Source organism: Macrobrachium nipponense, chromosome 2 (genome assembly GCF_015104395.2).
Source record: "Macrobrachium nipponense isolate FS-2020 chromosome 2, ASM1510439v2, whole genome shotgun sequence".
NCBI lineage: Eukaryota > Metazoa > Arthropoda > Malacostraca > Decapoda > Palaemonidae > Macrobrachium > Macrobrachium nipponense.
Window position 1 is genome coordinate 93,557,410 of NC_087201.1, and position 16,458 is coordinate 93,573,867.

The following is a 16,458-nucleotide window of genomic DNA, read 5'->3' on the forward strand; positions in this document are numbered from 1 at the left end:
AACTGAACTAGGCCTTTCTGAAGGTCTGAGCCTAGCACAGGCTTTTGGAATAGACGTAAAGTAGGAATCTGATAAGTCTATCTTAAAGCCAAACTGGAAGATTTTCTTCAAAGCTGACTTATTAGTGGTAATAGTACTAGCTGCTAGACCTTTTTCGAACAGGGATCTGAAAAAGGATATAGCTAAATTAACTGTCATGGTTCTGGTGTTTGTTTCCTTCAGGAAATTTGCCAATTTCTTTACAGCAGCATCGTACTGATGTAAAGTTGATTCCCTCTTATCCGATTCTAAGAAAAGGATATTTTGGGGATCGATATTTGCATCTTTCTTAGCCGCAAACTTCATGAAGTCCATAAAGTTAGGGTTTTGAGAATTCCTGAGGAAACGAACACAGTCCTCATTTGTACTGACTGAGATAGCTTGGGATTGGGAATCCGTCGAGGTCGGAGACCCAATTCCAGTAGGAGAGGATACCAGTTGCTCTTGGGCCAATCCGGGGCTACTAGAGCTACTTGTCCCTTGAATGTCCTGAGTTTGCTCAGGAGTTTCAATAGAAGATTCACTGGAGGAAAGATGTAAACCTTCCTCCATTGATTCCAATCTATGGACATGGCATTTATGGCATAAGCCAGAGGGTCCAGGTTGGGGGCCACATAGCAAGGGAGCTTGTGGTTCGCTTGAGATGCGAAGAGATCCACCTGGAGACCTGGGACCCTTTGGCATATCCACTGGAATGAGCGCTTGTCTAGGGACCACGCCAATTCTAGAGGAACTGATCGAGACAGGGCGTCTGCTATCACGTTCCTTACTCCCGCCAGATGGGTGGAGGATAGATGCCATTTGTACTTGGTTGCTAGAGAGAAAATGGCTATCATGACATGGTTCACATGCTTTTGACTTGGACCCTCCTGCCCCCTGTTGATGCAAGTGTACCACTACTGCGCTGTCCAACACCAGCTTTATATGGGAACTTCTTGGCTGGTAGAAGCCTCTTCAGAGTGAGGAATACTGTCATGGCTTCCAATACATTTATGTGAAGCTGGCGGAACTGAGGCGACCAAGTCCCTTGAACTTTCTTGAATTGGTAGTATCCTCCCCACCCGCTTAGAGAGGCGTCCGTATGGATAACCAACGCCGGAGGAGGGAACTGGAGAGGAACTGATTTGGACAGATTCTTGGCCTCCGCCCAGGGGCGGAGACGTTTGCGAAGAACCGGCGGAATTACTGACAACTTGTCCCGAGATTTGACATTTGCTCTTGAGCGCCAAACTCGGTTTATATCCTTCAATTTTGCTTTCAACAGAACCTCTGTGACTGATGCAAACTGAAGGGAACCTAGGATCCTTTCTTGGTTTCTCCTTGACGTCTGTTTGCATTTGAGGAATTGTCTTATTAACTTGGATATTTCTTTCCTTTTTGGCCAACGAATTGACAGAGTGTGGGAGTTCAGGTCCCCACTGAATGCCGAGCCACTGGAAACGAGACAACGGCGTTAGCCTGGATTTGGTCTTATTGTTTATTTGGAACCCCAGATGTTCCAGAAATTGAATTACTTTGCCTGTGGCTTTGAGGCATTCCTCAACGGTTGTTGCCCAAATGAGCCAATCGTCGAGGTACGCTACTACCATTATCCCTTGTGACCTCAGTTGTTGGACCACTGATTCCACTATTTTCGTGAACACCCTGGGGGCTACGTTCAGTCCAAAGGGCATCACTTTGAAAGAGAATGCCTGGTCTCCTAGCTTGAAGCCTAGGTATGGGCGGAAGTGTCTCGCGACTGGGGATATTGATAGTATGCCATCTGTAAGATCGATAGAGGTGGTGATGGCCCCACGGAAGGTGGAAGGTCATACCTGTGAAATAGTCAGCATTTTGAACTTGTCGTAACGAATGAATAAGTTTAGACGGGACAAGTCTAAGATTATTCTTCGTTTTGTTGAGCCTTTCTTTGGCACGCTGAACAAGCGTCCTTGAAACTTTAAATGTTTGACTCTTGATACTACCCCTTTCTGAAGGAGCTCTTGCGCATACTCTGTCAATTCCTTCGTTGGAACCTGAAGGAATGTTTTGGATGGAGGAGGACCTTTGATCCAACTCCATCCCAGCCTTTTGGACACAATACTTTGTGCCCACTGCTGAAACGCCCCCACCTGTGTCGGAAGAGGAACAGCCTCCTCCTACCTGTTTCTCACTGTGACTGTGCAGGAAGTGCTCCGGCGCGCCCTCCACGGAAGTGTCTCCCCCTGTTGGGTGCCCTTCCGCCACCCCTCTGTCGAAATGCACCCCTAGCTCTGCTTCCCCTTGCAAACCTATTGATGGCTTGAAATTCCTGGCTTTCGAATACTGGATTGAAAGCAGGGGAAACAGTGTAGGAGGTCGAGGGTTGGTTTTGGGGCGTCAACGGGAGGATGGGCTGGTTCTGGGACTTGGAAGTCGACGGTTGCACTGGTTGTGAAACCGGGACTGCCTGAACGAATTGTTGCTGCTGCTGTGCCTGGAAGCTCGGGAACTTCCTGGGCTTCTTCAGTTTCTTAGAACCCGAGGGGGTGCTTTCTGGCTTCCTTTTGCTAGAAAGACCCCAGCGGACCCTGAGGCTCTGGTTGAGCCTGGTTGCTTCATGATGAACCTCATTTACAGCAGCTGCAGGGAAGAGGTCCGCTCCCCAGATTGAAGACGATAGCAACTTATTTGGTTCATGTCTTATAGTTGCTTCCTACAGGACATGTTTCCTGCAGTTTCGTCTTGCCGTTACAAAGTCGTACAGATCCGACTGTACGGTCTGGGTTTGTTCCTTAGCCAGGAGCTTAAACAGAGGCTCCGTACCATATGTCATGGCGGCAGCTTCTGTCATCACTAAGGCGTTAAGTGTCCTTCCTAACCTGATCCTTGCATCAAATTCCGCTTGGATCAAGTTGTCCGGCAGTCTTGGGAGTCTCGCCCCGAACTGTTCAATAGCACAGTCCGGTTTGAGTTTCCCAACTGTAAAAGACGCCGGAAGGTCAGCCCAGAGGTCCTCAGAAGCTGGGAAGAGTGGGGACGTGGGGTCCGACTCTCTCAGTTGAGGGAGAGGCTCCTCTTTCATGGCGGCCAGGATGGTGACTTCTGCAATTTTTGTGGTGAAGGGGAGTGGTGCCTCCTCCTCCGTCACAAAGATTGTGAAAGGGCTCTTGAATGCCTGAAGCCTGGTATTGGTGCAGTCCCAATCTTCCAGGCACCTCACCCATTCTCTTTGAGCCTGTTCCCGACTGTAAATTACAGTTTCTTTCGGGATCTTGTCTTCCCTATTTAGGGCTGCCTCTGTCAATCTAGCATACCCCATGAAAGGTGGTTGAAGATCGGCGGGGTGGAACTCGAAATCCTCGATACGACGAGTTCCACAATCCGGGATCGAGATCATTCCGTCCTTGAAGGGTGTGAAGGCTGCTACCCTCCAAGGATTACTCATAGTGAATGCGGGGAGAGAATCATAACTGGGCATTGGAGTCACTCCGGCGCCTGCTAGAGGAAGAACCGCTGGGAGATTCTGGCTAAGACCCGCCAACAAGTTCTCCTGGTTTGTCAGCCGATCCGAGATGTTCTGGATCGACTGACCGGACTGCGCGAACGAGGTGGAGATCTGGGCTAGGATCTGGTCCAGCCTATCGTTCACTATTGTCCCTACCATGTTCCCTACTTGTTGCATGACCCCTGCTGTAAAGGAGTCGGGATCGAAGGGGCCAGAGGTACTGGTCGCAGCAGGGGTCCCCGGACGAGCTCCGGTGGACGTAGACGGTACTGGCTCGGCGGGAGCGCGGACCTTCTCTTTAGAGGACTTGCCCCTAGACCCTTTGGAGTGCGAAGAAGATGTCTTCGCTTTCTCTGCTCTGGGATGGTGAGCCGGAGTCTTATGAGAAGCTGAGGCCGAAGTCTTCTTAGAAGACGACCTCTCCAGGATTTTTTGCTCACGTTGTCCCTTCACCCTAGGAACAACCGAGGCAGCAGACGTCCTAGCCGGAATTTCCGATAAAGAAAAACCTTGGAAGGAAGTAGAAGAAGAAAGAACAGGAGATGAAGACCCAGACGCGCCAAGGGAAGCCCTTGAGCGCTTCAACAAAACCTACCTCAACCATCAACTCACCTTCCCCTACCTCATAGGCTCTAAGTTAGGTCCAGGGTGGCAACGTCCACTGTAATCTCCGGGCTGTCCCTTCCGTCAAGGCCTGCTCCACTTGTAGCTGCCACAAACAGGGTCGACGTAGCCGGTCGACTTGCCGCCTGGGAAGATTCGGACAGCCATGTTCTTATCAAGAATATAGGGCTGCCCCTTCGGTGTGTTCTTGCCGAAGCCACCTACCCAGGCTTTCAGGGTGGCCAACGCGGCGTCCTTCACGGCGGCAGCCTGAAACAAAGGGTTATTGTAGTCCTTACAACGAAGCCCCGAAGATATACTATTAAAACTTATGATTCTAGATGAATATAAATAATCTTAAACTAAATTATCAGACAGTATATACCAAGAAAGAGACGATACCTACGCCGGTATATACTTACTCCGCTAGAAGACTGTTCCACAAGCTCGTAGCATATGGAGCAGGCTTCGTGAGCCACACGATCAATTCATTGTGGCGGACAGCACAGGGAGCGTGGGTTCCTGCAGACCTCATGACCACAAGGGTCCTGCAGGACAGCGTTACATCCCGCCTCCTGACAGTTGGTAGCCTGTAAGTGAACAGATACATAAGTATCAGCATATACTAACAGGACCCGACATAAGATATGATGCACCGCTGCATGCCGGAGTAGAATAAATTTTTGGCCATAATCCTCTCCTGTAAAACCGTGTGGAGAGAGTCCATAGGACCCGGTAAACTGGTTTGAAAAAAACTCCGGTACACCGTAGCGAAGATTTCCGCCAAACCAGATACCTGCTCATACACATATAGTACACCGAGGTGAGGGTACGACACAGCGGGGAGAACGTGATAAGATTATCCCTAAAGTTAAACCAAATAACACTAAACAAAAACAAAAGTAAATAATGGTGTATGCGGAGCCTAGCTCGCTGTAGCAGCCCTTCGCCAAACCGATGGGGCACACGGATGGTGAGCGGTGCTCCGCCGGAGGACGAGAGAGACTACAACGACCATATACAAGGGAAGCATGTAAGGCGTACTCCGTATTCCCCGCCCAAAGAGCTGGCGGAGCCAGCTATACTCGTAAAGATAGGGAGGGAACAGGAGAACAATCATAGAACGCCGGAGAAGGCCTGGCGCGAGCTGGTGGGGTGGCCAACCCGACCTGAACACACCGGGACCTCCCCGAAGCTCAAAGAAAACGTGACCGGTCCAAAGTACCCCTGTTAAAGTCCGTGACTCCTGTATCCCCCCTGGTAGGGAGGAAGAGGGGAGGGGTGCCCGGATGGTTGCCATAGCGACCATGAGCGAGCAAGGGACTAACCCTCCTTTCATGGGAGGGAGGAAAAAAGGGAGGGGGGGACCAGGGCGATCAGCTGGCTCAACGCGAGTGCAGGTGGACCACGAGGTGATAATGCAACAAAACATAGCCTGGATCAGAGTGATCAGCGCGGTCGTAAGTGCACCACGAGGCGATAATGCAACAAAACATAGCCTAGGCCACACTGATCACCCCTAACATGCAACCCATAATAAGTACATCGTAATAAAAGAAAAGAAGGAAATCACGAGTGGGAGGAAAAGGGAGGGACGTCCAGGAGAAGTAGGCTAGTCCCCCCGAAGGGGAACAAGCAAACCACTCGGGAGCTGGCCTCTGCCGATACGTAAAACGGTGGGCGACGGCCAGGATGGCTGGACTAAAGAGTAATATCAATAGAATAATCAAAATAATAACCCACACGCCTAAACACCTAGAGAAAGGGACATGCATGTATGAACACTAATCTAAGGCTTAGGCAAAGGATTTCCGAATAGTACGATGTAAAGCAATAAATTGGAGTGGAAACTTCTGTACCACGTAAAAATATCTCATGATAAAGGCATATATACACAAGGAATAGATACCACGGTATGGAAGACCGAAGTAGCTAACTGAGCACGAGGCGAGCCGGCAAGGCGAGCCATGCGCCAGACCAGGAAGACTATTATTGAACCTAAAAAATGGTAAAAACTGCTCCTGGCTGGCTAAAAGTAGTATATAACCTTTCGGGGTACTTAACTTAGCTGCGGCGATAGCTTGTAATTCCATCTCGAGCGTTAAGTAATCCAAAAAGTGCACAAAAACACAGAGCAATTGCAGACATGTGCGTACAGAAGTTCGCTAACGAAAAGGATGGCCACGGGAGGTGCTACGGTCGGCGTGGTGGGATGTGTAGTAGTAGTTGCTGGCGTCGACCGTTTGTCAGCTCTCTCAGGGAGGGGGATTTTCATGAAGGAGAATTCTAAATGACAAGAGGTTCGTGGTAGTGGTCTCACTCGCCCCAGCACCATACTGACACCCTCTTTTTATTTAGGGTGAGCGAGTCAGTTACTCTGAAACTCCCCACCTTTATTTTTGTTTTTCTCTGGTAATGTTAGTATCATTTACCTAGAAATAATGAACTTAAGGGATTATTTCAGAAGCGACACGAACTGAGCCCAGAAAAGTAATTTTTAATTTTTGCCTTGTTATAGAGCATTAAATTTATTTGTTTTTCAAATGAAACCTTAGGTTTCATTAACCCCCTTTTAATACATGGGTTTGGTATCTATTTAGCTTGGATGGGAATTCTCTGATACTTTTTCACCGGCAGACACATGTGTCGAACCAGAAAGGCATTTGACGAAGGAAAAATCTATTTCTTTATGGGGGAGGACCTGTGTTTTCGCCGGTGAACCCAGCCCTTCTCTCTTCTGCTTCCTCACCCTTAGCCAGTCCAAGCTTGGTGGTCTATTCCAGGAATGAAGGACGCTCGTGGGTATTAGTAGTAGTAGCGAGAGAAGGTAAGGTGGGTGACGTTTGTAACGGTTCCCACCATGGAGGGATTTTAAAGAGGAATCTTCTAATTGGCAGCATACATGCTAGCTTTTTCTCTGGTATATTTAGGATCTATTTATAATTGGAAAAATGAGCTACAGGGATTTTTCACTGGGCGACACAGGTCCTCCCCCAGAAACAGATTTTTCCTTCGTCAAAATCCCTTTTCTGGTTGGTTCCAAATAGTTTGTTCTGTTGATATCCCTTATTCCTGTTCATGTACTGTTGGATGTTATGTGCTTTGGCTTTAAGCCTCTGTTTTACATCTTCTATTGTGTTGTTTAGTCCCCTCTCTTGTACTTTGTATTTTTCTCGTTGAGTTCTCCCTTGTGTTCTTACTTCTTAGTCTTTTTTATGCCATCTCTTTCAGTTTACTCAAGTCAGATCTCATCACCATGATTGCTTTTCCAGGCGCCTTTTCCAAGGAGTTGCTGTTTGGTTTCTGTTGGGTTGGTTGTACTGGTGGTGTAGGTGTTCGAATCCCCATCAGTTCTGCTATTTTTACTTCTGGGCTCAGCCTGTGTCGCTCTGTGAAATGGTTCCTTTAGCACTCATTTCTAAGGTATAAGTATTGCTACAAATACCAGAGAAAAAGCTACATGGTAGTGCCAGAGTACTCTGGCTCGCTCACCTTTATTCAAGGTGTCGGTATGGTATCTGGGGCGAGTGACACCACTACCAGAGGTCCCTTGCCATTTAGTCTCTTCCTTCCTCAATATCCCTCGTCTACAGAGGAGCCGATCTAAGTCCCCGCTACCCGCTACTACTACAGCTAGCGCCTTTGTTTTCATTCCTTACGATAGCACTGTTTACGCTGCACACGTTCTTTCTTTGTGCTGTGTTTTCTGTCTGGAATTCTTTACCATTTAATCATGGAACGTCAAGCTATTGCTGCATCCAAGTTAAGTACTGCAATTAATGTTTGAGATCATTTTGAGATGGCGTTTGGCATGATAAGCCATTTTATAATAGGTTATATGCGGGAGCGCAGCGGCAGCACGAGCGTTGCCGTTCCTGCGCCGCCTTTTCATAGCTCGCCACCCGCGTGATGCTACGCTAATATCGTGTACCAATTGGTCTCCCATACTAATTGGATTCGATTTCATCATTTAGCAGTGCTATAATTATTCGTATTTTAAGTTGCATTTATTATTGACGTTTATTTAAGAATTAGTCCGATCACGGGGGATAGCCTACTACCGAACCGCATGCTATCGGGACATAGCCTACTCAGTTAGCCTTACTTACAATTTGAGGTTGGTATAACAACCGTGTATCTAGTCAAATTGTATGATAGGATCTTTATTGTAAGACTCTCTTGTCTTATACGAGAGGACCCTGGTCCCTTCGTAGCCTATACTACCGTCCTTGAGCCACCCTGGCCGTCCTGCCCCTCGAATAATGAATTCGATACGGCATCTAGGCTAAGCCGCTCTGAGTTGCCAGGCTAACAGTTCCAGATCGTTTTGATCTGCGATATTAGTCCAGCTTCTCAAAGGACACAATTCTTTCTCTCTTGCTTCATATTTATTTCTCTCTCTTCCCCCATATTAGTACCGTTGGTTATTCTGTAGGACATTTATGCAGTGTTTTCTTGCTATTAACTATGTTGTGTTGATGTTTTGCTGGATAATGCCTGCCCTCCATAACCTTGTTGTCTCATTTTGTTTTTGCGCGTTTCTTTAAATTAGTATGCGGTATCCTGCCTACATAAACCAGACGTGGTTAACCCGTTTACCTTTTATAATTTTTGAGGTGCCGCAAGGAACATTAAATTTACTTTTTTCGCGTCATTTGTAGGTAAGAGGGTATTCAGGTTTGATTAAAACAGTTTTGAATATGAAGTTTTAACTAAATTAGTAAGGCCTTGTCCTGCTTGCCTTAAGCCTTAAATTTGGTTTTGTTATTTTCCCTTGCTTTGAATTAATGTAAATTTTCTCTTGTTAGAATATTATATCTCTACTTAACAATTTAATAATGAATCGTAAAGTAGCTATTGTGGGACATTTCTCATGTCACCCATATGGAGAATTGTTTTAATAGTGGTAGATCGGCATTATTGGAACCCTTAGAATATAAGACATTTGGTAGACCAGGGGCTGTTACAACCAACCTTATGACACCTGGCCTGATAACCGAACTTACTACCCTATGGGCCTAGTATCACTATCTTGTTCATAGGTAGCAATGACTTAGATGTACCAGGAGATAACCCTAACCTGGTGAATAGTGTTCACAAAAATATTCTAGGATTGGTAGAAAGTCTACGTACAGTCAATAATTCAGAGGTTTTTGTTATGTTAATAGAAATACGTAAAACACCATCTAGAACCTCTGCGAAAACTATCAAAAAAAGAAAAAACTATTTAAACAAAAAATTAAAGCGAGATACAAGAGTTAGGGGTGATCCCTACTTTATTATCAGAATGTGATTAGCAAGAGATGGGATTCATTTTCATCATAAAAGTTACAGGGCGTTGGCTCAACGTATTTGCGTTGAGTCAAACAAATATGTGAAAAGTAAAGGGTGGTAGAAGGTGAGTAGGATCGTGGTTTACCCCGTCCTTCCACCCTTCAGATTTAGGGCTGGGTTAAGTATGGGACAGGGCCTGCACATTCCCACTACGCGCGTATAATAAAAATTCCCTCCTTTTCATTGATTGTTTAATTTGGGATAAAATTATTGGGTGATGAATCACTTTTGTGAAAAATTTGCTATTTAACTTTTGAACCCAGTTATTATAGTTGGATGCATATTTATTAATTATTGAAAAAAATTTGAATATTATATTGTATTGTATTTCTGAGTTTGGTCTTGTCACGATGGAGTCGTTGACGCGTAGACGTGGCGGTTATAAATCCGTTATCACACGTTTTATTGGGAAGATGACCGAAGTGATCGATTCAACTGATATTGATGCTATAACTTCCCTTAGGGATTCTCTTTTAGATAATTTGAACAAAGTTCTGTTTTGGATGAACAAATTTTGGATTCGGTTAAAGAAGAAGAAATGTCTGATGAAATGATAATCAAGCTGAATATGCAAGAGACGTCCGTACACACATCGCGACTCAATAGCTCTATTACTAACAGTTTGAAGTTACTAAATCCGCTAACACAACCACCGCCACTACCTACAGCCAGTGTTAGATTGCCCAAACTGGATCTTCCTCATTACTCTGGAGATATATTAGAATGGAATTCCTTCTGGGAACTATACCATGTGTCAGTACATCAGCGGAAAGACTTGGAACCAATTCAGAAGTTTTCATATTTACGAAGTTTTGCTCACAGGAGAAGCTTCGAAATTAATCTCGGGATTTAAATTTGAGGCTGCCCAATTATCCACCCAAGCTGTAGCTCTTCTCCTATCTACTTATGGAAAGAGAGATGAGATTAAGCATGTTCTGGTGAGGAAGATTGCTAGAAATGGAGTCTCCTGCTGCCAATTCTGAATCGTTGCAAACTTTGTTTCAGAGCTAATTTTGAATGCTCAATAAGATCGCTTGAAAGTGAAAAAAGCTGGAATTAAATGAGCTTTATACTATTTTGCTCTATACCAAATTGCCTCAAAGCGTCAGTGAGACGGTGGAATGAAGCGTAGGTGTGGAGACGATTGGTTGGTATTAGACACCTTTAAAAAATACCTAGAAGAGGAAATTTGCAATCTAAGAACCTTTGTTTCAACTGATGTGAATAAAACTGAAAACCTGTCGTCAATATCAACATTCACAGTAAATCAATCCCAAGCTGTTAGACAAAAAAACAAGGGCAAATGTAAAAAAGTCCAGTTATCAGCAATCCAAAAAGATGTGCTCTTTGTGATAAAGAACATTGGTGGACACAGTGCAAAACTTACGCAACCAGAGATGAAAAGTTGAATCGCATTAGAGCTTTACAGTTATGTTTTGTGTGTGCTTCTAAGAAGCATTTTTAGTGTGGACGTGACAAACCAAGTTGCATTAATGGTTGTAAGATGAGACATCATCGCATCTTGTGTGATAAGGACCAAACCGGAAAGCAAAGCAAGAATAAACAAAGTGGTGTACAAGTGGGAACGCTATCAGTAAATGAGCAGGACAAACCAAATAAGTCAGGTAAGCAATCCATATTGCCAACAGCAACAATTCCCCTGAAAGGGAAGAAAGGTCGCATGGTACGACTTAGAGGGATGTTGGATACTTGTGCCGAGAGAACGTTCATTAAAAGATCAGCTCTAGAGAGACTGCAATATAGGTCCAAAGGAGTTGAAAAGATAGCCTTGAGAGGTTATCTAACTAGTAAACCTGTTCATGAATACGAGATGATAAGCGTAGCCATACCGCATAAAGATAAGTTGATAATAATGGACTGCATAGTGGTGGATGAGCTGCCAGAATATGCGAAGAAATTTGACGTTAAGAGAAGTTTGAAGTCTTTATGTAAAACTAAGATCAACTTGGCTGATAAAGATTTTGATTTGCCTGTTGAGAATCAATCAACTATTGAATTGTTAATAGGGGTTGATAATGTTTACAATATTTTGCATCCAGGTTCAAAAGGGTTAGAAACTTAATATTGCTGCCGACCATATTCGGTTATGTGGTGACAGGCACATGCAGTGCTTCCCCCACTAGGGAGACTCATGTGACAATTTTGAAGCTAGCTGTACAAACTGAAGAAATTGAAGCTACTCATAATGAAAATCCCAAGACTGATCTGGACGCATTGTGGAGTTTGGACAGATTGGGAATAGATTGCAGTGAGTTGCGAGAACAAGACCAGAGGGTCTTAAAGGACTTTGAGAGCACTATAACATAATTCTGAATTGATAAAACAGGTTATTGTTATGGCGTTGCCGTGGAGAACCAATAGATTCAGATTGAAGACAAATTTTGGTTTAGCCATGAGCAGACTTCGACAGCAGACCATCAAGTTTCAGAAGGATGTGGATTACTTGGATCATTATCAGAAAATCTTGCAAGAGCAAGAAGATAGAGGAATTCATTGAGAAGGTGATCTATAATAAATCTGATGTGGATTGTCATTACTTGGCACATCATGGAGTGCTTAAAGACAGTGCCACTACTCCAATAAGAATAGTGTTTGATTGCTCATCAAAACAAGGTAAAAATGGATTAAGTCTGAATGATTGTCTATGGACTGGGACCACACGTAACGGCTGATATACTCAGAGTCCTGCTGCAATTTAGAACTAACACCTTTGCTTGTATTGGTGATATTGAGAAGGCATTTTTAATGGTACAGTTGCGTGAAGAAGATCGCAATTATACGCGTTTTTTGTGGTTGGAAAATCCAACAGATCCCAATAGTAAATTAATAGTATACAGATTTAGAGTAGTATTATTTGGAGCTACATGTTCACCTTTTCTTCTAAATGCAACCATCAAGCATCACTTGTCCACTGTGGTCTCGTGGTTACCCCGGTCCAATACAGTGAATGTAGTGGAAAGATTGAAGAGGGGTTTGTATGTAGATAATTTACAATTTACAGCTAATAGTGAATCTGAGTTGATGGATTTATTCTTTAATGCCAACAAAATTTTTGCTCAGGCTCACTTATATTTGAAGGAGTGGGTTAGCAATAGCGAGTCTATACACAAACTATTGCTGCTGCTTATCAAAATTGAAGCCAAACACAAAAACAAATTCATAAAGTATTGGGATTGAATTGGGATATAATTAAAGACGTCTTAACTATAAATCCAACTCTTATTAATAGATCGAGTCAAACAAAGCGAGAGATTCTCAGTACCGTTGCCCAAATATACGATCCATTGGGATTGCTTCTCCCTGTTACTATGAAAGCAAGGATATTTTTGCAGAAATTGTGGAAGCAACATCTGGATTGGGACGAACAACTCGCCAACCCGCTACAAGAGGAATGGAGTGAATTACGCAAGGACTTAGAGAAGTGTATTGAAATATCTTTTCCTAGGAGTGCTAGCCTGGGAACTGGTAATACCTTGCACTATTCTGCGATGCTAGCGAAACTCATATGGTTGTGTGGCCTATAGAGCAAATGGTGAAAGCTCTAATATAATTATGGCAAAGGGTAGAGTGGCGCCCATCAAGGAATTGACTATTCCAAAATTGGAACTAATGGCATTGTTGCTAGGAGCAAGAATGGCCAAATTTATTATTGACTCCTTTGATGAGAAGGAGTTTAAACAATTATATGTCTGGTCAGACAGTAAAGTCGCTCTTAGCTGGATTGTGTCCAGTAATGTTCTGCCTGTGTTTGTGAGAAACAGAGTAATTGAGATTAACTCTTTGATTCCGGGGTCAGTCCTGTCTTACGTACCCTCTTCTGAAAATCCCAGTGATTGGTTGACACGGGAAAGAGGACTAAGGTGTTAGCAAAAAACTCCTTTTGGTGGGAGGGACCCCCTTGGTTAAAAAATCACACACTGCCAATTGATAGGTCATGGGTGGGGTGTACACACATGCAGGGTGAACAGGACATTGTGGTCAATGTTGTAGGGGCAATAGATGCAACACGCCTGCTGGATTGGGAAAGATTCAGCAGAGCTGACAAGGTCTTTAAGACCATAGCTTGGATAATGCGATTTATAAAGAATTGCAAACTATCAACCAATGACAGAAAAACTGGTGGTTTGACTCTGGAAGAGTTGCAGGAAGGAAAGATCAAAACAATTGTTCTCGTGCAGAGAGAGTACTTTCCAGAAGAATATAAAGCCCTGAAGAGGGAGGAAACAAACCCAAAATTTACATTAATTCGTCAGTTGAATTTGTTTTTGGATAATAATGTAATGAGATGTAGAGGCAGGTTGGAACACGCGACACTGCCTGAAGAAGTCAAATTTCCTACTTTACTGCCAAAGGGTTGTGTTCTAAGTAAGTTGATAATAAGACGACATCATGTGATGCAAGCATCACATGGGGGTGAACGCTACTGTAGCTAGTGTAAGACAGGAGTTTCTGGATATCCACAAAGCTGCGACAACTAGCCAAGAGCGTGTTACATCATTGTGTGATCTGTAAGAAAGTTCAAGGAAAACCATATAGAAACTAATATAGTACCCCCATTGCCGGAATTCCGGGTACAACGGAAACAACCTTTCAGCGTTACGGGGGTGGATTACACCGGTGTTTTATGGATAAAAGAAGGGAAGCAAAATCCGGAGAAGGTTTATATCATACTATTCACATGCCCGATCACTAGGGGTATACATCTGGAAGTAGTCAGAAATCAGTCCGCTGACTCATTCCTCATGGCCTTCCGGAAGTTTAGCAGCCGTAAAGGCTTTCCTTCACTAATGTTGAGTGACAACGCCCACTACTTTTCGTAGCAGCATCTGAATATCTGAAAACGATGGCAGATAGCCCCCTTTTTCAAAACATCTGGAGAACATAGAGTGTAAGTGGAAATTTATACCAGCAAGAGACCTTGGTTTGGTGCAATCTGGGAGAGATTGATCGGATTATTGAAGAACTGTATGAAGAAGGTAGCGGTCGAGCTCTTCTCAGTTATGATGAATTATCCTGCATTTTGGTGGAATTGGAATCTATCATAAATGACAGGCACTAAGCTACACATCGGGGGACCTTGATCAGAAGGAGATTTTAACACCTAATCATCTGATCTTGGGTAGAAAAATTAAGATCCTTTCCCAAGGAAACAATTAATTGGGAGGAGGTATCTGAAGATCCATTGTAGTAGCAAAACCAGAAAATTGTAGAAAAAGAGATTCCTTCCCTTTACATATCCAAATTGTAGTGATCAAGTGATGGAAAAGATAGGGAACATGAATATTTGATTTTTCTTTAAGAGGAGACTCAATCTGAATTGGAGTCCAAACATAATTCTTGGCCCACCCCAAAATAGGAGATGTCGTCCTCGTACATGATGAAGGGCCAAGAAACAAATGGAAGTTGGGTCAGGTGATTCAGGTGCATGTGGGTCTGACAATGTAGTTAGAGTAGCCTACCCTCAAAACCTCATGGTCAGATCATGCGTCCCATTGTGAAATTGTACCGTTAGAGTTGTGGCAAGAAGTTGAGACTCCTGATCCTGCCAAAATTCCTGAAGTGAGTACCCGACCATCCAGGAAGGCTGCTCGGGTGGCTGCAGAAACTAGAAAAGATTTGATTCAAAAGGGACTGTTGTAAATATTAGTATATTAGACTTTTGGTGGCAGGGAATATGTCGTTACTTACAATAAACGACATGGAAAATCAATTTTTATTGAATATCTATGTTCATGCTGTATATGGAAAATATTCCTTTATATTACATAGCGTTAAGTGGAAATTTGCAGGTTGTGTACAAATGAATGTTTTATTTATATTTAATTGTAATAGCGTTGTTACAAGGAATATTGTCTTGTGAATGGTTTGTTTTATAATTGGTTAACAATGCGATGTAAGTTGTTTGATAGTTTTCGTTCGGTTCGTGTTGGTTTGGTGGGGCTTCGTTCGTTTTGTTGTTAATTTGTCGTGACGCGAACGAGGCCGAAGTCAGTGTGTTTTGGGTGAGAGAGCGAACATATTATTTTCGACACAGAAGTGAGCAAAGGGTATGAAGTCAGTCGTTTCTCAAACATTGGTACTGGTAGAGTGGGTTGGTAACAGGAGAACTTAATCAGAGTGAAAAGGATTCACTTCGATTAACGATGTCGTTCCTTCCCAGCATTTATTGAAGTGGATGGATTAATCAACCGAAGTTTGGATGAGTATTATATGATATATTATTTAATTTGCCTTGACTGGGATAAATCGCTAGGGATATGCATATCTGTGCGTGGGATTCCGTGACTGGTTATAAAAGAATATATATTAGTGGTATCGTGGTTTACCCGTGCCTATTGTAATCCGAACTCGGCAACAACTTCATGTTAAACTAGTAAGTAATAATCGGGGGCAAAACACAATAGAAGATAGTATATATGTCCTTTCATGTCTGTAACACAAACGCAATGCAATTCTTTATGTAGAGAAAAAAAGGGTCTTGAGTTCTCTTAAACGAATCTGCTGGTAATTAGTAATTTCTGTAATTGACTGAAGTCATTATATGTTGTTGCTTGTTTGACCCTAATGAGTAACAATAGTTCTCCTGTACTAATTGGATTCGATTTCATCATTTAGCAGTATTATAATTATTCTTATTTTAAGATGCATTTATTATTGACGTTTATTTAAGAATTAGTCCGATCACGGGGGATAGCCTACTAACGAACCGCATGCTATCGGGACGTAGCCTACTCAGTTAGCCTTACTTACAATTTGAGGTTGGTATAACAACCGTGTATCTAGTCAAATTGTATGATAGGATCTTTATTGTAAGACTCTCTTGTCTTATACGAGAGGACCCTGGTCCCTTCGTAGCCTATACTACCGTCCTTGAGCCACCCTGGCCTTCCTGCCCCTTGAATAATGAATTCGATACAGCATTTAGGCTAAGCCGCTCTGAGTTGCCAGGCTAACAGTCCAGATCGTTTTGATCTGCGATATTAGTCCAGCTTCTC

At 43.6% G+C, this 16,458-nt stretch overlaps 1 protein-coding gene across 1 annotated transcript in view; it reads left to right on the forward strand.

Annotated features, from left to right (window-relative positions):
- Window positions 1–16,458, forward strand: part of LOC135221254 (uncharacterized) — a 395,658-nt gene that overhangs the window by 163,089 nt on the left and 216,111 nt on the right. Inside the window, exons 9-10 of the mRNA XM_064259070.1 lie at window positions 11,092–11,512; window positions 11,922–12,076. Coding sequence (XP_064115140.1) covers window positions 11,092–11,512; window positions 11,922–12,076 — 576 coding nt within the window. The remainder of the gene's footprint in view (window positions 1–11,091; window positions 11,513–11,921; window positions 12,077–16,458) is intronic.